This window comes from Plecotus auritus (assembly GCF_963455305.1).
Source record: "Plecotus auritus genome assembly, chromosome: 3".
NCBI classification, from domain to species: Eukaryota; Metazoa; Chordata; class Mammalia; order Chiroptera; family Vespertilionidae; genus Plecotus; species Plecotus auritus.
The window spans coordinates 34,310,491-34,332,189 of record NC_137772.1 but is presented as its reverse complement, the minus strand read 5'-3'; the positions used below and the strand labels follow the sequence as shown (position 1 = coordinate 34,332,189).

The 21,699-nt window shown below is 39.4% G+C and overlaps 1 protein-coding gene across 1 annotated transcript in view; it reads left to right on the top strand.

Annotated features, from left to right (window-relative positions):
* Positions 1–21,699, top strand: part of MYO16 (myosin XVI) — a 435,293-nt gene that overhangs the window by 223,063 nt on the left and 190,531 nt on the right. The window contains exons 21-22 of the mRNA XM_080660342.1: positions 841–913; positions 18,399–18,551. Coding sequence (XP_080516468.1) covers positions 841–913; positions 18,399–18,551 — 226 coding nt within the window. The remainder of the gene's footprint in view (positions 1–840; positions 914–18,398; positions 18,552–21,699) is intronic.

Below are 21,699 nucleotides of genomic sequence, written 5' to 3'. Positions count from 1 at the left end.
CCTCCTGGCCACCAGCATTTCAGAATCATCATCCATCATCGGGGGCTTTCTTTGCAAGGATAATCCTCATACACACTCCTTCATGTTGCCACCACACTCCTCACAGAAGCCAGGTTGTCAGGGCTGCTGTCACCAGCCAGGTTTTCTTCCTTCTTTCCTCACTCTCTATGAGGGTTCCCACATCTGTGATTTGAACCATCCAAGACTGTTGCAAATTCCAGTGTAGTTTACATTGGCGAGAAAAAAGTACCACAAGGTACTTAATTGATTTCTTTCAATTTTATGACCAAATTGCATGTTTTTTCTTTTTCTTCTTTATTCGTAAGAATTCCTTTAGGAAGATCATAATATAAATTTTGAAGAGGCTGAATTTAATCTATCAAAGAATAAACATGTGGCTTATCATTTACCTCATATTGTACCTATGTGTGATGAAGAAAATGCTTAATTTCTGCTTGTGTAATCTAACAAGATAAAGTATTAGCAGATGAGAGCCATGTAGCAGGTGGGCACAAATTCCTTTAGAGAAAGGAAGTCTAGAAAGACACAGGACTGCTTCAGAAAAGCAAATATTAAGCCACCCCATGTATTTTTATATTTTAAACTTAGAAATCAATTTTTTAAAATGTTCTCTGTTTGAATCAAGACATTAAAATAGCACTTTCCCCTCTAATTTTCAGAGTTTTTCATCGAACTCTTAGGTAATTACTTGCATGCTGGTACTTCAAATTAGCAGGGGTATGCTAAGTGGCCAAATTTCTCTGTTCTGAAGTAAGAACAGGCAGGGGGTCGTGGACGAGCTTGAAGTATGCCTACTCACTGTTTCGTTGTTCATTTTAGCATGCAGACTTTGGATATTGGAATATTGGACATCTTTGGTTTTGAAGAATTTCAGAAGAATGAATTTGAACAAGTAAGTGTTTGTTTTTGAAATTTGATAAACTTTATGTTTTCTCCCTCTAATCAGTTAGCTGTTTTTAATTCATTAGAGACTGTTTGCATAATTGCTCTCAAATACATAATTAAAATAAGTACTTTGCCGTTCTATTTTAAAATTAATGTCCCCACTTTGTTGACAGTTTATCGTTTTTTATGTGATCTTGTAAGCAACTGGCATAATCTTATTTTTGAAACAGAGGCACTTGTTTTGAAGACAATGCTTGATGAAGCGCTGAGTTGTGCTTATGCTGTTTCAAGTAGGTCAGAGAGACAGACGGAGGGCATCTGTATTTGAAATCAGGGCAAAGATCTTCAGAAAGCTTGGCCAAAATTCAGAATGGAAATACTCTCTTATGCTAAATGCTGTTATTTGTAGATTCATCTTTACGTGACATGCATACATATGACTATGGCAAACTCATAGAAATAGATTAAAGAGGCATTGATTTACAATTTAGGGCACCTTGAAAGGCACTAATTTGTTTATGTATCTTAATAGTACTGGATAAATAGTTTGATCAAGTTAAGTATATCTAAATATTACGTGTTAAAGAAGAGAGTAGAAATAGAATTTGCCTTACCAGGCAGAGTAAGAAAAATAAACCTGTAAAAAGATACAAGTGGAAAGGCAGAAAACCAAGCTACACATGAAGAATTACAACTCCCCAGTGTTTAGGGAGAACTGTTAATAATTGCATAACTTGTCCAGCTGTCCTTTAAACTAGATGATGTGGTGGTAAAGGACACTGGACAAGGAATTAAATAGAATGAGTTTGAAACCTAGTTCTGTGACTTCTACTAGCAAAGCTTCTGGGCCGAGATGAAGGGTCTGTAATGCACTTAGGTTTCCTATTCTGTAAAATTAGGGTTATACTAGACTTACACAATTGTGATATTAAACAAGATTACTGTTATAGAGATTCTGATGTTTTCTGGCTCACTGTACCTGTTCAAGAAATGGTGGATAGCCACTCTTACTGTGGTAAATGGGAACACCCAAAAAACTTTTAAAATTCAGCTATTTTTTTTCCTAAAAAAGATGATACAGCATCCTGTGAGTCCATTCTAAATCATACTTATTTACTTAATCCAGGGTGAATCATCTTGAATCACGTTTTTTTAGAAAACATTCCAAAAAGCCTAGAATGAAATAAGCTCGAGGCCATAGATATTTTCCTTTTTGCCTACTTTTGTATCCATGGATTCGTAGGAAAAGGAGGACTTCATGGTTGTGCTTATTTATTGCTTTTTATAAGAAAAACAGTGAGTAATAAGGAAGAAAGCAGCTAAAAGCATGATCAGTAGTATGCCAATATGTGATGTACTTCTCAGTGAAGTGTTTGAATGGTAACTGGCAGCCATATGGATTCCTCACATTTAAACCTTAGAAAACTTACACACTTTCATGTCTGTGATGAGACTCACTGGATTCTCCATCACGTACTAACATGTAGAAGTCACAGGTGAAATGATGTTAAGGCCTCTACTAGGGGCCATGCTCTCAGCACCCTGCTTCACATCCCAACACAGTCATCTATCAAGACTGTGCTGGTAACTGATATGTACAAAACATGTATGTTATTTTTTTATGAAAACATTTTATTTCACTACAATTATGTATATCCAGTATTATTATTTCATTCTGGTAAATATTTGAATAATATGTTTTAAAATAGATTCACAGCCTGAGATTTTTATATAACAAAAAATGACATTTTCCCCCAAATCCTAAGAATGAATTTCTATTAAAAATCAAAAGGTAGTTTTAGACTTTATGGATAAAATTGAAGACCAATTCTTAGACAAATTAATATTTTTAAAATGTAGATACCTTTTTCTTAGCGGATGTGTTTCACTATTGTACACAATAGTAGCTAGAAGCTACTTAGAAGAATAAAATCATTTTCTTAGTGATGAATCCTAAGTCATTTACAGTGGACTTAGCAAATTCCTAAATTTGCCTGGGAACTTTTTAAAGGCCATTAATTTGAATGATACATTCTAGATTTTTGAGTTAATAATAGATTGTGAACTTTCTTATTTTTTTTATTCCATTGGAAACTTTCATAGAAATGCTTAATAAACCAATATTATATTCAGACTTAAATCCAGACAAATACTATTGCCTTTATAAATGTTTAGTTTTATTCAGTTTTGAGTTTTTTGACCCATGTCTTAGATGTTCATTGGAATGTCAACTTCTACAGGGTTGAAGGTATTTGATGCAGCGTTTTGTATATACTAGAAGTTTAACAACTGTGTTCTAAATTGAAATTTTACATATAAACTCATGAAAAATACCATCACAGTGTATTTCCTAGTTGTTCTCCTTGCTGAATAAACATATGTAGTTCTTGAAAATTGTTCCTCCATTAAGAAACTTAACAGATGTTTAGAAAAGGGACAAATTGGAGGAGATACAAGAAGCACATTAAAACATCAGCATCTCCAACCTTGGTATCCCCAAGTAGCTCTAAAACAGTGATTCCCAACATTTTTTTGGCCATGCCCCACCTAAGCATCTCTAAAATCCTGATGCCCCACCCTGTGACATATAATTCTTACTATTCAAAAAATGAACTCCTATTTATGTGGAGGAAGCCTAAAAGGCCATTAACTTATCTAAACAAGCTTTCAAAGAACATGGCATCCATGAAAGAGAAAAATAAAAGAACAAAAGGAGAGTTGAAATACTGAGGAAGAAATCACTAAGGAATTGTTAAAAAAATAATAGCATGAAGTAATATCACAAAATAGCAAATAAAGTTTCAAACATATAATAGAGAACTTAAATCCATAAATATATCACAATATATATTTACATACTGCATATGAGGCCCCTAGAACCATAAGGAATGCAAAAAATTCACTGTTAGTAACTCATTCTTGAATTGCCCCCCCGCTTAAAAATCAAATAGCCCCCCTTGGAGTATGTGCCCCATGTTGGGAACCACTGCTCTAAAAGATTAGATGGATGATTGTGATTCTTTAGATAATAATTTGTTTCAGCTCATAGGAACTGTTAATCCCATTTTCTTTGACTCTTAATAAATAACTTTTACTTCAAGCTATTTAATATATTATAATAAATACCATGTTTAGAGTAACAAACACCATGTCTATGAGCATTAGTCTGATGTTTCAGTGGAGAAGGGCATGCTAAAAATTGAGTCCTGAAGTACCTAAGTAGCTATGGAGAGGCTCTGCATGTATTATTACCTTGATTAAGTAATTACATTATTATCAGCTTACTTTGTGTTAGATAATACCTAAACTTTATAAACTCTCTTTTATTATGTGAAGTTGATCTCTAGCACTGTAAGGATATCTCCTAAGTCAGTGGTCGCCAAACTCATTAGTCAACAGAGCTAAATATCAACAGTACAACGACTGAAATTTCTTTTGAGAGCCAACTTTTTTAAATTTAAACTTCTTCTAATGCCACTTCTTCAAAATAGACTCACCCAGGCCATGGTATTTTGTGGAAGAGCCACACTCAAGGGGCCAAAGAGCCGCATGTGGCTCGCGAGCCGCAGTTTGCCGACCTCTGTCCTAAGTCATTCAAAGGAAAGCCTCTCCAGTTGACTCTTCAGCATTATGCAATGAATTCCAAGTTTATAATGCTTGATAAGTACAGAGATGCTAAAAAAGAAAAGGGTTACCTTCTTACACATTGCAATGCCAGTGTTGTTAGAAAAGAGAAAGCAATTCAAGGCAAAAAGTAGAAAGGTATGATAAAAATATTTCTACTTCCAGAGATGATTATATATTAAGAAAACGAATGAATGAAAGTAGCAAGTTGTAAAATCTGCATGTAAAACCAATGACTTTTATATATTTTTAAAACACCTTTTCAGAAGACAGAATGGAAGAAAGCATTGTTAAAAATGAGTAAATAGCCCAAAGCGAGGGAATCTGTAAAATGCTCCAGAAAGTCACATAATTACACTTAAACAAATGGAAAGACACACTGCATTTTTAGAGAGAAATGTTTAATATTATAAAGATGCTGATTCTCTCTAGATTAATTTATTAATATAACTTGATGCAGTCCCACTACAAATAAACGAAGAATGGATGACAGAATCAGAGCAATTCAATTTTGCAGCTCCTACTAAGTAATGAAGCTAGGCAATGAGTATCAATCATTACTAACATTACCAAAAGAGTGACAATAAACACAAGATGTATGTCAAGTGTTCTTGCCAAAAAGGAAAGCAAAGGGAGGAAGGAAGAAAGGAAGGGAGGGAGGGAGGGAGGGAGGGAGGGATTGAGGGAGGGAGGGAGAGAGGGAGGAAGAAAGGAAGGAAGGAAGGAAGGAGGGAGGGAGAGAGGGAGGAAGGGAGGAAAAAGGAGAAATCCTGAATATAATGAAGTTTTGTGGGCAAACTACTAATTAACAGGAACATAACATGTTAAAACCAGAGAGTGCACTCTGCAAAATCCAGAATGTGGGGAATTGTGTAGGACAAAAAGCATAATTTCTTCAACATATAAAATACAAGAGTAAAAATGTAAAAGCAGAAGAGTGACCTATAGATTGGAAGAGATATAAGAGATACACAAGTCAGTTAAATATTTGGACATTATGTAGATCCTGATTTGTTTAAATATAAAAAGTGTGTTATGGATATAATGTGAAATCTAGATATTTGAGAAGTTAAGAAGTTAATGTTGATAGAAATAGTGTGTGATAAAGGAAATATGGATGTATTTTTAAGTTCTTATATCTTAGAGAATCATACCAAAACATTTTCCAGTTAAATGACACAATGTCTGAGAATTACTTTAAATGAGACTAGTTTTGTGGGTGTCAGGAAATGGATAAAGCAAAATTAGCACTGAGTTGGTAATTGTTGATGATTGTTGAAGATGATTGATGGTAGAAGGAAGTCCATTACATTATTCTCTTCACTGTTTAATATTCTCCATAACATACTATTTTAAATAAATATAAAGGACTTTTCCCAAACAAGGATGGCGAATAGACAGGCTCTACAATCATAGGAAATTCAAAGAAGGCAAAATAAACTATAGAATATTACATATGAAACTGATCAGAAGAGATACTGTCCTTCACTTGAGGGAAAAACATAAAATAGTCTCATAAACCACCAGGAATTCTAAAAAGTGAGTTGGAAACTCACAGTAAACTCAGCACAGTAAAGACCCTGAAAAGTCCTGCAGAGAAGCTCATAAGCTTAGCCCAGTGTCTCTCCCATTTTATTGTTTTTTAGACATTAGTAATCTTACACAATTAGTGTTTTGCTGAATATATTTGAAAAATAATATCTGAAAACTAATATCCTTCTCCTCTCTCATATATATATTTTAGAGGCCTGGTGTCCGTCAGCCTAGCCTGCACCCTCCCAAATCTGGAACCCCTCGAGGGATGTCCGACAGCCCATTTAGGTCCCGATCCGGGCAATCGGACATCCATCTCACAATCCAGGACTGCTGGCTCCCAACTGCTCGCCTGCCTGCCTTCCTGATTGCCCCTAACCACTTCTGCCTGCCAGCCTGATCACTCCCTAACCACTCCCCTGCCAGCCTGATTGATGCCTAACTGCTCCCCTGCCAGCCTGTTTGCCCCTAACTGCCCTCCCCTGCAGGCCTGGTTATCCCTAATTGCCCTCCCCTGCAGGCCTGGTCCCCCCAACTGCTCTCCCCTGCAGGCCTGCCCCCCCCACAACTGCCCTTCCCTGCAGGCCCAGTCACCCCCAACTTACCTCCTCTGCCGTCTTGGTCAACCCTTACTGCCCTCCCCTGCAGGCTTGATCGCCCCCAACTGCCCTCCCTCCCTTGCAGGCCTGGTCCCTCCCAAATGCCCTCCCCTGCTGGCTTGATTGCCCACAACTGCCCTCCCTTGCAGACCTGGTCCCTCCCAATTGCCCTCGCCTGCTGGCTATCTTGTGGCAGCCATCTGATGTCCACATGGGGGCAGTCATCTTTGACCACATGGGTCAGCCATCTTGTGTGTTGGAGTGATGGTCAATTTGCATATTATTCTTTTATTAGATAGGATAGAGTCCTGGTGCACAGGTGGGGGCTGGCTGGTTTGCCCTGAAGGGTGTCCCGGATCAGGGTGGGGGTTCTCTTGGGGCGTCGGGTGGCCCGAGCAAGGGGCCTGTGATGGTTTGCAGGCTGGCCACACCCCCCGGCGACCCAAGTGGAGACCCTGGTATCTGGGATTTATTTATCTTCTATGATTGAAACTTTGTAGCCTTGAGCAGAGTCAAGCCTCCTGCTCACTCCATGGTTGCAGCCATTTTTGTTGAGATTTATTTATCTTCTATAATTGAAACTTTGTAGCCTTGAGCACAGGCCTAGGTCGGCCAGGAAGCTTGGCTTCCTCCATTGCCAGGGGCAACTCAAGTCTCCTGCTCTCTCCAGCTCCATGACTGCAGCCATTTTTGTTGGGATTTATTTATCTTCTATAATTGAAACTTTGTAGCCTTGAGTGGAGGCCTCGGGCGGTCAGGGTGTGCGGAAAGCTTGGCTTCCTCCATTGCCGGGAAAACCCAAGCCTCCTGCTCTCTCTGTGGCTGCAGCTATCTTGGTTGGGTTAATTTGCATACTCACTCCTGATTGGCTGGTGCGCGTGGCATGTGGATGTAGCAGAGGTATGGTCAATTTCCATGTTACTCTTTTATTAGATAGGATATATATATTAGAGGCCTGGTGCATGAATTCGTGCATGGGTGGGGGCCGGCCAGCCTGGCTAGGGCGAGGGGACATGGGCGGTTGGCCAGCCTGCCTGCTGGCCGAACTCCTGGTCAAGGGGACAATTTGCATTTTAGCCTTTTATTATATAGGATATACACTGAGTGGCCAGATTATTATGTGTTCAGAGATCATAATAATCTGGCCATTCAGTGTGTGTGTGTATATATATATATACACACATACAATTACTATACATATGTATTCATATATATATGTATATATGTATAGTAATTGATGAGCAAATCAGTTAATGGATTGTGTATGCTCTGTTCCTTCATCTATCTCAATGTGTTCAGCCATGTGTACATATTAAAATCACCTGGAAAGCTTTTAACATATATGAATGTCTGGACCACACTCTGATTTAATTGGTTTGGGGTCAGGTGGGGACATCAGCCTTTTTAAAAAAGTCACCGGTTAATTCCAGTGTGCACTAAGATTGCAAATCACTGTCTAATGCCTGGGGCTCTGCCTTTAACTGGAGTCAGCTTTAATTAATCTCCTACTTTAATTCCGTCATGTATATGTCATGCTCCATTATATTTTTGCTTCCGATATATTTCACTGAGTAATAAAGGGAGAACAGTTGGTAAAAATTTACTCAAGAAATTAAGTTTGTCATTAATACAAATGATAGGCCATCTGGATAAGCAATAATGTTCTGTTACTAAAACGCGTTTTCAAAGGGTGCGTAATTTTTATTATTAAACCCTTTAGTAACAGCACTTTATGTACAAAGTGCATGCTAATTAAGCAGTACTTAATAACTGTTCATTCTCATCTATGAATCCTCACCTTTCACCCACATTCAAGTCCACTGTAATACCTGGAAATCTAAAGAAACCCAAGCACAATTCTGATGGATAGAGTTAAACAGTAAAAATAATGATTGTTTTTGCATTGAAGTCCGTAATATTCTCAATTATTGATGCATATTTATGCTTCTAATACATAAGCTAATTTTCCTATAAAAACCTTTCTATGGTTCTATTTAACATACACCCACATACATACATACATACAACACAGTTCAGGGAAGATAAATCAGGAATAAAGAGGTTCTTGCCGTGATTTTGGCTACCATTTGGTTTGTGGGATACATTCTTCCAATTTTCAACTTGGTATCTGACATAGAATGCTCTGTTTGTATTGGTCCCCTAGCTATACTTCCTGGCAGTTTTAAAGTTCATGTTATAGTACATCTTTTATATTTTAACTTTGATTCCAACAGTGAGTGCTTTCAACAGTTTAGAATAGGGAAAGGCAAACTGTTTGGGTAAAAGAAATATTAATCTACACATTACTTCACAGTGAGTGTGAAAACATTCTATTCTGAACTGCATGTGTTCCCAGCATCGCTCTCCTCTGTTAGAAACACAAATACGTGTTCCCTTCTGGAAAGCACCGCTGTAATTAAAGGTACGAATCAAAAATCACTCCACAGGCCACTCAGTTTTACACAACGAGCTGGACTTTTCCCTGGGGGATTTTAAGAAATTACTAAGAATGTGATATACGATAAACGGTTCAGATACATTGTAAAGATCATCCTATGACACAAAGTAATACCCGATGCTGCAGCTTCAAAATTATTAGAAGCTCAGTAGAGAAAGCTGTTATGTTTTAAGAATAATTTTGACCAGGGGAGTAACAACTCGAGTTGCTCTATTCCAGTGGTCGGCAAACTGTGGCTCGCGAGCCACATGTGGCTCTGGCCCCTTGAGTGTGGCTCTTCCACAAAATACCACGGCCTGGGCGAGCCTATTTTGAAGAAGTGGCATTAGAAGTTTAAGTTTAAAAAATTTGGCTCTCAAGAAATTTCAATCGTTGTACTGTTGATATTTGGCTCTGTTGACTAATGAGTTTGCCGACCACTGCTCTATTCGAAAGCACAGTCCAAAGCCCTTTCCCATAGGCAGAAAAAGTGGGCAGATTGCTTTATACCTTCCGTGGGGGCGAGGGGGGGTACGAGTTGAAAGGAAAAAAGAGGAGTGGAATTTTGACTTCTTCCAATTTTCCTAATTTTGCCTGGCTTTGTTCATATTTCATACTTCCTAATTTTGCCTGGCTTTGTTCATATTTCATTCTTGGTATCATCATTTTGATTAAAACAGCAGATCAATTCAGTAGAACCACAATTCAGTTTAATAAAATATTAGTAAGTAAAAATAATTAAATGCCTTCTTTTTATTATAAAAATGCTCAACTAAGTCAAAACACTGCTCCTGGCATACATACAGAGATGGTCAGCTGTTAGACAGTCAAGAGCAAGGGTATTCCCACCAATAGTGCACGAGGGTTCCCTGTTCTCCATGTCCTTGCCAACACTTGTTGTTTGATTTATTTATTTATACATGTCCTTTTAAAAATGTTGATTGAATTTATTGGGGTGACATTGGTTAGTAAAATTATACAGATTTCAAGTATACAATTCAGTAAATCATCTGGGTATTATATTGTGTGTTCACCACCCCAAGTTGATAGTAACTTCCATAAGAATAAATGAAGTTCTTATCACTGCCATGGAGGTGTACTTGGTGTTGTAGTTTCTTGATTACTAGTGAGCTTAATCTTTTGTGTGTAATGGCCATTTGTATTTCTTTGCTAGTGAAGTACCTGTCACGTGTTTGTTGATTTATGGATGTTAGCCATTCTGGCAGGTGTGAGGTGATATTGTGGCTTTTATTTTTTATTCTTTCCATCACCATTTATCCCCTCTATGCCCTCTTCCACCTCCACCCACTACCACCCCTGAAATCACCACACTATTAACCAGGTCCATGAGTGCTTCCTTTTTTTTTCTTTTTTACTCATTCCCTCCACCACCCCTCAACACTCCGCCACACACACACACCAGAGCTGTTTGCCCACTGTCTATGAGTCTGTCTCTATTTTGCTTAGTAGTTCAGTTTGTTCATTAAATTCCACATACAAGTGAAATCACATTGTACTTGTTTTTCTCTGACTGGCTTATTTCACTTGTATTTCTCTGATGATTAGTGATGTTGAGCATTTTTTCATATGACTCTTGCCATCTGTATGTCCTCTTTGGAGAAGTGTCTATTTAGGTCCTTTGCCTATTTTTTAATTGAATTTTTTGTGTTTATTTTTTGGTGTTGGCTTTTATAAGATCTTTATAAATTTTGGATATTAATCTCTGTGGAAAGTAGTATAGAGTTACCTCAAAAAATTAAAAGTGAAACTGCCTTATGACCCATCATTTCCACTTCCGGGAATATATCTGAAGAAACAGGAAACAGTAGTTGAAAAAAATGTATGAATCCCTATGTTCATTGCAGCGCTATTTACAGTAACCAAGATTTGGAAGCAGCCCAAGTGTTCATCAGTAGATGAGTGGATAAAATAAACTGTGGTATATTTACACAATGGAATATTACTTGACCATAAAAAGAAGGAAATCATACTTTTTGTTACAGCAAGGATTAATCTGGAGTGTATTATGTTAAGTGAAAAAAGCCAGTCAGAGAAAGACAAGTACCATATGATTTCACTCACCTGTGGAATCTAATGAACAAAATAAACTAACAAACAAAATAGAAACAAACTCATACATTCAGGGAACACACTGACAGCTTTCAGAGGGGAGAGTGATTGGGAGGCTGGGTGAAAAAGGTGAAGGGATTAAGCAAAAAACAAACAACAAAAAACCTCAAAGACACAAACAATAGTATGGTGATTACCAATGGGAAAGATGGGGGTGAAGTGAGGTAGAAGAGGATATAGGGGGGATAGATGATGATGGAAGGAAACTTGATTTGGAGTGTTGAACAAAAAATAATAATATACAGATTATTTATTATAGAATTGTACACATGAAACCTATGTAATTTTATTAACGAAAGTCACCTCAATAAATTAAATAAAAAAGAGCAAGAGGATTTATTCAGGATGTCATCAAAAATAATATTTTTTGTAGCTACAGAGCTGCAGTCTATTCTGAATGCAAAATGATAAGAGAAGTATATTAAATATTTGAGGCATTCACATCTATCTAAGTATTTTCAGTTAGAGAATCTCAAAATGAGGAGAAAGATAAGTGTCATATAATTTGGACATTTCTTGTGCAATAGAGAATCAGCCACTAATGTTCTTATTTTGGAATCCTTTATTAGATTATTTTTTATTGTTTCATGCAGTAACATATATCGTCTTATATTTCATGGCTTCAGCATTTACTTCTGGAGCAATCTATTTCCTAAAATCTACACTAATAAAAGAGAAACATGGAAATCGATCGTACCTCCACTACGCCCACAAGCCATGCCCACCAGCCAATCAGGAGCGAGTATGCAAATTAACCCAACCAAGATGGCGGTGGCCACGGAACTGGAGCGAGCAGGAGGCTTGGGTTGCCCTGGCGATGGAGGAAGCCAAGCTTCCCGCCTGCCCTGGCCAGCCCTGGCCTCCGCTCAAGGCTACAAAGTTTCAATTATAGAAGATAAATAAATGCCAACAAAAATGGCAGCGGCCACAGAGCTGGAGTGAGCAGGAGGCTTGGGTTGCCCCCAGCAATGGAGGAAGCAAGCTTCCCTTCTGCCCTGGCTGGCCCTGGCCTCCGCTCAAGGAGGCGCTGAAAAAAAAAAAGAAAAAAAGGAGGGGCTGGGAGCTTGGGTTGCCGGGGGGTGATCAAGCCAGGATGGGATGGCAGTTGTGGGTGATCAGGCTGGTGGGGGGCGGTGCCGTTGGGGGTAAGCAGACCAGCAGGGGGGCCAGTTGGAGGTGAGCTGGCCGTCAGTGGGCGTCAGTTGGAGGTGATCAGGACAGTGGCAAGGGGGCAGTTTGGAGTGAGCAGTCCAGCAGGGGGGCAGTTGGGGGCGAGCAGGCCAGTGGGGAGGGAAGATGGGGGTGAACAGGTGCCCTCATGGGGGGCAGTTGGGGGCAAGCAGGCTGGCACGGGGGGGAAATTGGGGGTGATCAGGCTGGCAGGGGAGGCATTTGGGGGCAAGCAGGCTGGTGGCAGGGGGCAGTTGGGGGGTGAACAGGCCAGCAGGCAGAGTGGTTAGAGGCAATCAGGCAGGCAGGCAGGCAGGTGAGCGGCTGGAGCCAGCAGTCCCGGCTTGTGAGAGGGATGTCCGACTGCCGGTTTAGGCTCGATCCCTGTAAACCTGCAGTAGGACATTCTTCAAGGGGTCCCAGATTGGAGAGGGTGCAGGCCGGGCTGAAGAACAGCCCCCCACCCCCCGTGCATGAATTTCGTGAACCAGGCCACTAGTATATTATATTTAGGTACACCTTACATAACTACTTTTAAATCAAGCCCCTGAGAGGATCTATTTGTGTTATCTTAAATGATTTAATATACTTTTTAAAATCAAAAGTTAAAATAATTACAGTGGTGTATATCTTATAATCAAAGAGAATATTTTTTAATGGTTCTATTCCATAATGGAGTCATTCATTTTCTGTAAGTATTTCACCCCACATTTAATAATCTTTATTAATTTTTAGTAACAAAATTACTTTAGCATTAGAGGGTTGAACACATTATTAGATTAGTGGAAAACTTCAAAATATTTTTTAAGCAAAGTGAACTAATTTTTAAAATTTTCATTTTTTTCTTCTAACAACAATTTTCAGAACTTTCTGTTTTTGATTATTATTAAAATGAGAATGACAATTAAATGTTTTTCTTTCACAGCGAGGTTACTACTGTGGACAGATGCTACATAGTTTTATGGAAAATGATTTGTCTTTCCAGAATCATTCCTAGACATAAACACAGCTATTAATCTACTGATACCACTTAGTTTTGATGAAAAAATACAAGAGGATGAATGTGCTAGACTGTATGAGTTATAAAGAAGTGTATATGTTTCTGTATTCTATCCCTCCCTTTACTAGCCATAATATACAGAATTTGTTGGTTTGTATTCACATTCAGTTGTTTTTGCCTTGACAACCAGCCATGTCAAGTTAAATTTTCTATATGCTATGTTCTCACCTGATGTGACTGTAGTCCTAGCATTTTTTATATTCAGAGAATTAACCAGTAAAAGTGCAAGTTTAAGAAACATTTAGTTTTAAATATACAAAACTTCCAGGTTTGTGTACAACTCATGAAATCTAGTTATCAAGAGGTAGGGAGGAAAAGTTCTATAACTACTGGCCATTTCAGTTAGAAATAAGAAAATTCAAGTAATTCCAGATATCAAAGAGCGATTCTAAGTTTAAGAAAATTCTCTCAATTTTATTATTTTATTTTATTTTACTTCATTTCATCATTATTTTATTTTATTTTATTTTATTTTATTTTATTTTATTTTATTTTATTTTATTTTATTTTATTTTATTTTATTTTATTTTTTAGGTTTTACAATAACTTCCAAAACAGAACCAATGTGGTGTGGTTCATATTCTACTTTTCACTTAGATTTTATTTTGTAATCGAAAGCAATAGGGAAGCTAATTCAAACTATAGACATTTATTTAACATCAAATCACAGAAACCATTTTTTCACTTTGAAGCAGAAGTGCAAAAAAAAGTATTGGAAACAAGGGCAATAGTCTTGGGTCATCATTTCTGACCTGGAGCTAAGAATTATATTTGTTACTCTTTGGGTATCAAGATGTGCTGTACAGATAAGTCTTATTTTTTATGAAGTTATTTAAATCTGTTATTTAGTGTATTTCTACTTTATTGATTATTCTCCATCTATTATCCTATATAATAAAAGGGTAATATGCAAATCAACCGAATGGCAGAAAGACTGGTTGCTATGACGCACACTGACCACCAGGAGGCAGATGCTCAACGCAGGAGCTGCCCCCTGGTGGTCAGTGTGCTCCCACAGGGGGAGTGCTGCTCAGCCAGAAGCCCAGCAGCCCAGAGGCCCGGTTTATGGCTGGCAAGCACATGGTGGTGGTGGGAGCCTCTCCTGCCTCCACAGCAGCGCTAAGGATGTCCAACTGCCAGCTTAGACCTGCTCCCTGTGCTGGCAGTTGGACACCCCCCCATGGCTTCCGGACTATGAATCTTGTGCACTGGGCCTCTAGTATCTATAGATTCTATACTAATAAAAGGGTAATATGCTAATTAGACCGGACGTATTCCGGACGACCCTCCGGACATCCTTCCGGACAAAGCCTTGGCTGCGAGAGCTGAGGCAAGCTGCCAAGGCTGGGAGGGCCCATTGCAGAGCCCCGGCCAGGTTGGTAGGGCGTCCCTCTGTGCAGCATTGATCACAAAGCCCTGGCAGGGTGGGCAGGGCAGACACAGCCTCCCTGAGGGCGGTGATGGGGCCCATCCTGAGCCCCGGCTGGGTGGGCAGGCCTCTCTCTGCTCTGCCACTGATCCCAGAGCCCCTTAAGGGAATGAATGGCAGAGCCCAGGCTGGATGGGAAGGGCCTTCCTGTGAGGAAGGATTAATGGCGGAGCCCAGGTCGGGTGGGCAGGGCCTCCCTGTGAGTGGGGATTAATGGCAGAGCCCAGGCTGGGTGGGAGGGGCCTCCCTCTGCTCTGCCATTCATCCCACCCACAGGGAGGCCCTTCCCATCAGGCCTGGGCTCTGGGATCAGTGGCAGAGCAGAGGGAGGCCCTTCCCACCCAGTCTGGGCTCTGGGATCAATAGCAGAGCAGAGGGAGGCCCTTCCTACCCGGCCTGGGCTCTGGGATCAATGGCAGAACAGAGGGAGGCCCTTCCCACCCGGCCTGGGCTCTGGGATCAATGGCAGAGCAGAGGGAGGCCCTTCCCACCCGGCCTGGGCTCTGGGATCAATGGCAGAGCAGAGGGAGGCCCTTCCCACCCGGCCTGGGCTCTGGGATCAATGGCAGAGCAGAGGGAGGCCCTTCCTGTCAGGCCTGGGCTCTGGGATCAGTGGCAGAGCAGAGGGAGGCCCTTCTCACCCAGCCTGGGCTCTGGAATCAGTGGCAGAACAGAGGGAGGCCCTTCCTGTCAGGCCTGGGCTCTGGGATCAATGGCAGAACAGAGGGAGGCCCTTCCCACCTGGCCTGGGCTCTGGGATCAATGGCAGAGCAGAGGGAGGCCCTTCTCACCCAGCCTGGGCTCTGGGATCAATGGCAGGGCCTCCCTCTGCTCTGCCATTGATCGCAGAGACCCAGAAGGGTGGTCAGGGCCTCCCTGTAAGCGGGGATTAATGGCAGAGCCCAGGCCAGGTGGGGAGGGCCTCCCTGTGGGCAGGAATGAATGGCAGAGCCCAGGCCAGGTGGGAAGGGCCTCCTTCTGCTCTGCCATTGATCCCAGAACCCCAGAAGGGTGGGCATGGCCTCCCTGTGGGATCGAGCCTAAACTGGCAGTTGGACATCCCCCAAGGGGTCCCCAATTGGAGAGGGTGCAGGCTGGGCTGAGGGAGCCTCCCCCATGCACGAATTTCATGCACTGAGCCACTAGTTAATAATAAAATATTGATGTAAGTTCCAAAGGACTTGTATGCATGCATATTAGCATGAACAATGGACACAGACACTGGGGCGGTGGGGGCTTGCCCGGGTGGGAATGGCTGGGGGAGGGGTTCAATTGGGGTAAAAGAAGACATATGTAAAACTTTAGACAATAAAAAAAAAGTTCATCATTGAACTAGATTAGATATCTTGAATAGATTAGGTCCTAAGAGCCTCCCATTTTCAGCTCCTCAGATCTTGCCGAGGTAGGCCTGTACCTGCAGTCCTGCTATTCTCCAATCACCCCATTTCTGAAGACATTTGAGCTTTCTATAGCTACTCATAAAATTTTGGCTCTGGCAAGACATCAAGAATAGAACTTCACAGCACACCATCCCTGTTTGAGGACATAGTCCTGTTTTCTGACTAATGCCCTGCATGCTTGTTTGTTTCTTCCCTGAAAAAAATTCCAGCTGTGACTTCTTATCTCTAGAGATCCATCAACTCCCACCCTCACAAATAGCTGGATCTGTGAGAAAAATGGCTCTTTTTTTCCCTATGTATATGTCATTTTTAATTCATTAATAGCCACACCCTTATGCGCAGGCACATAAGCCATATGGGGAATTAAAGCATTTCTGATGATGGTCATTTGAGAAGGTGACTTGGCTCACGGATTGGAAGCTAGAGCATAATGGATGCTCTTATATGTCCTAGAGAGAAGCCATGAGCTCCCAGTTGATGGACAGGAATGTCTAGGAGGAGCTTCTACTTAACAGGTGTTATGAAGACACCAGGCTTGGAGAAGACTGTGGGTCCATGGTAAAAAGGAACCCAGCGTGGTCTTTCTTTTTCCTGGTGCCCCTTGGGTCTCATGGGATTTACAAAAGCTTTGGCATGTTCTTTATAAGTATAGCGCATTTCGCATGAAATATAATCCTAGATATTGTTCCTTTTCCAAATACCTGATTTCCTTTTTTAAATGTTTTATTCATTATTTTGATTTATATAAATTATTCACCTTTAGTTATTTTCAGGGAGTACGGAATTCTAAATATTTCTATGTGGCTTTTAGATTTTACCTAGTGTAACAGTGGTTAGGTTGCAGGTAGGGAAACATGATGGTCTGTGAGACTGAGTAAGTTCATTACAGAAATGGGTATAGGTAGAGAAGAAACAAGGCTCAACACTGAGCCCCGGAACACCAGGATGGAGGACATAGGAGTGGCCATGAGGTAGGGGGCTGAGAGTGATGTCCTGGAAGACAGGTGAGACAACGCTCCACAGAAGCAGAGGAATCACTGTCAAACATGGCAGGCATGTCCAGGAAAGTGAACACCGAGAATTGAACATTGGATTTAGAATTGCACACATCACTAGTGACTTCCACAAAAGCAATTTTAGTGGTACCAAAATTTAGAGGCATTTGAGATAATGAGACACTCTTTTGAGTTGTTGTTGTGATAAAAAGAAAGCAGAAAAGTAGGAGAGTAGCCTAGAGGGAAGTAAGACTTTATTCTGATTTGGTTTATTTTCTTTTAAAAAATATTTTAAGATCATTTTTAAGATTAAGAAATTAAAACTAAGATTAAAAAATAACATCTTTGTTTCCTGATAGGAATAAAGAAAACAAACATTTGGAAAAAGGTCAAAAATTTTTCAGATAAAGGACATGGTTTCTGCAATAGAATGCTTAGGCTGGTTATTGTTTCTGAAAGAAACCCATGTTCTCTTGCAACAGAAATGAGGAGGCAAGAAATGCTTCTCCTTTCCCTGGGATGTCACGGTCAATCCAGCTTTTATCTTCACTTGTTGACTAGAGACCAAATATTTATTGGAAATGTTTTTTAAATCCTCAAATATATTTTAGACTACAGATTTTTTTAAGTTAATGCTGTAATTATGCTTGTTGTTTTTAACATACTTTAAATTAAATAATCAGACAATGTATCCAGTGGAACTCCTTACTTTGGCTTCTCAACAACACTGCAATGCTTTATCTTTTTTTTTTTTTTTTTTTTTAAATTATATTTTATTGATTTTTTACAGAGAGGAAGGAAGAGGGATAGATAGTCAGAAACATCGATGAGAGAGAAACATCGATCAGCTGCCTCCTGCACACCTCCCACTGGGGATGTGCCCGCAACCAAGCTACATGCCCTTGACCGGAATCGAACCTGGGACCCTTCAGTCCGCAGGCTGACGCTCTATCCACTGAGCCAAACCGGTTTTGGCTGCAATGCTTTATCTTGATAGACTAATTGGTGTTGAATGTTCTTGAGTCAATATTTCACCAATCTGAATCTGTGTTGTAGAAAAAGTGGATCTGCATAGCCATATTATCTTGTAAATTGTTTTCTTTTTCCCACAATAGCTTTGTGTCAACATGACCAATGAGAAGATACACCACTATATCAATGAAGTGCTTTTTCTTCACGAGCAAACAGAATGTGTACAAGAGGGAGTTACCATGGAAACAGCTTATTCTCCTGGTAACCAGACCGGAGTTTTGGATTTTTTTTTCCAGGTATTCATGTAATATAATTAGTGACTTTACAGAATACATTCATTGAGATATGTTGCAGATAATTTTTTTAAGAGACCTTATTTTTGAGATATCTTTCTATGTGAGACTCTATGTATTTATAATATTTCAAAGTCAACTGAGGAGCATGTTACCTTCTTCTGAAGGGGTATTTGAAGGTTTACTAATTCATTGAAAGAAAAGAATATGTTAAATCATCGTGTTATAAAAATATTCACATTTATTATATTACTAAACTCTCCTTTTGGCAAATGCGCAATGAACAAAATTTATATTTTATAAAATAACATGCAATACTAATAAGATCATAACATAAATTCAGAATCTTTTTTATTTATCTTCAAAGTTCTAAATTTAAGTATGAAAAAACTGGCAGAAAATATATATGCATACCTCTTAGAATATCTGCAAGTGTTTATAATTATCTTTGTTTCTACCTTGCAATGCAAGAATCTTTGCATCAATATTTCTATTATATAAACAAAAATCTGTCATATAAATAGCAGTCCCTATCTACTAATATAAGATTATGTAGATTTACCCATAATATCTCTAAAACATGTGAACATTGTTTAAAATTGATAACATTCAGCTACTGAAAATAATAGTATTTAATTTTCTACTCTTACTTGTAAATTATTTTATGTGTTTTTTAATAAGATAAAATACTCTTGTTCTACTACCAACTTGTCAACCTATTTTAAACATTAGAATCCTTATTTCTCCAGAAAGCCCTCCCTCATCATGATATATATAAGTACATAACTTACTTGAGATTTTAAAAACATCTTCAAACTGACAGCAATATATACTTAACTGTATATGGAAAGCTTCAGTACTCCTACCCTCATTGTCATTTGCTACTATATCATTGACTGCTATACAGTGGTCAGCCGAATGATGTTTCTTCTATCTCTTTGGCTGTCATCCCTGAGGCTTCATCTTTGGAAAGATAATTTCAATAGTCGGACCCTTATCAGTATGAGTTGGAAATGAGAGTGGACATTTCTGGCTGCTGCTTTTATTTGATACCCATACAAATGGAATGAAAAAGCATGCCAAGTAGAGGGTGAAATACATAGGTCTGTATGCCAGGCAAGCATATACCCTACAATACAAAACAAATTTATTGTTTCCTTTCTCACAACCCCCAATCTTCCACTACTTATAAACATTTCAAGTTTTGTATAGGCTATATTTATATTTCAGTGAATATATATTTGTCTTATGTCCCTGAGGGGAGGAGTCAATCCAGATTTTTCCCAAATTCTCCAACTGTCTAATACAGTTCGTCGTACGCAATGTTACTGCTTTTTGTTATTATTGTGAAAATGCATATGATAACCTGTCACATACAGAGGAACAATTCAATCTCTCTTAAGCCTTCACTTCTGAAGGAATTGAATGGTGGTTAATTCCTCTTTGTGACTTATTTCTCCATGTTCTGTGTTCTTCTGTTATGCATTTTCCTAATGCAGCAAGTTTTCCAAGTCAGTAAGTTTGATTATCGCCATTTTTTTCATGGCTTTCTAGCAAATGTTCAGAAAATGCAGCACATATGAACTTGAAAGTTTTTGGAGACAATACAAATTATAATGCTTAAAAAATATACCTTGTTGGTAACCAACCACATCATCCTTGCAAAATATAAAATATCATCTTGTTTTTGGAGCAGAGTAGATTAGCTCCTTTAGAATTAATTGCTTCCCTTTAAACTAATTGGGGCCTTGTCTTTGATTTACTTACCCATCCATTAAAGGCTTTATCAAAGGAACAAAAATTCTCACCTCCAAAAGAGGTCTGTCACTGTCCCTGAATTATGGACACACTTTCACACAATCTTTAAATAGCCCGTTTATCCCTCCACCGCGTGTCTATATGTACTTGTGAGTGTTTGTCTGTGGGTGTGAGCGGATAGAGAAGGGCCTTCAAGTTAATTGATGAAGGAGCAGCTTCTGAAAGTATAATATTACCACTTTATTTTTAACACTTTGTTGTTGTTTGTTTGTTTGTTTTATTTTATTTGTTGTTTTATGTTAATCTTCACCCAAGGGTATTTTTTATTGACTTTTAGGGAGACTAGAAGAGAGAGGGAAAGACAGAAAGAAACATCGATGTGAGAGAAACACATCGATTGGTTGCCTCCTGCACGAGCCCCCACCAGGGCCTGGGCCAGGGAGGAGCCTGTAACCAAGGTATGTGCCCTTGACCAGAATTAAACCTGGGACCCTTTGGTCTGCAAAATGATGCTCTCTTCACTGAACCAAACCAACTAGAGCTAATATCACTGCTAACATCATGGCAAAGAGGTTGCTTTAAATCAAAATAAAGACTTTAAAAATTTTTTTAAATATCCAGATAGTACTCATCCTTAACAAACTTCTTACATTGAGTGTTTTTTAAGGCCTCTCCTTATCCATCTGTATACCTATATATTTTTAACATTTTTTTCACCTTTGTGCTATTCATGGAGACTCTTTATGGGGTCCCTGGCCACACTGAAATTCTTGTGATGTATCATGCTAGGATAACACTCCTTGTAATGGACTTTTTTCTCCAAATTTCCTTATTGAAAAGCATTTTTGTGTTGATAAGAAATGTCTCTCCAGGTGTTCTCGGTAATTTGCTAAGGTGGTGAACTTGCTTTTTGCAGGCATTTCCAGTTCCTTCATAGTGCATTTCCACCTCATTAGTTTTTCTTCCTTTTCCTTTTCGAAGGCCATTGGCTGCTCATTTCAGAGACGGCCCTCTAGTTGCCAGATGTCTCCAGAAGGGCACTCTGGCCTGTGTGCCTCCACCAGTGGAGATCCTTCCTACGTCTGCCACTTTCAACCTTTGTTCCCTAAGGGTGGCACCAGAATGATCTCAACTTTTGCAGCCCTCAGACAACTGTATACAGTCTTTGGGTTTTCTTTAGCATGAGCAGGAGACTCTGAAAGGCATAAAACAACTAAAATATTCATGACACAAAAAATGACTTTCTATTGTCCAAATACATGACATCAGATAAGGCCAGTGGTAGTATGGTTTAGTTACCCCAAGTCAAAATAAAACTGAAATTGCTATGAGGGTCAATATAGATCTCCTCACTTTCTGAGAAGGCTTCTTTTTTATGGTATTCATACTTCAA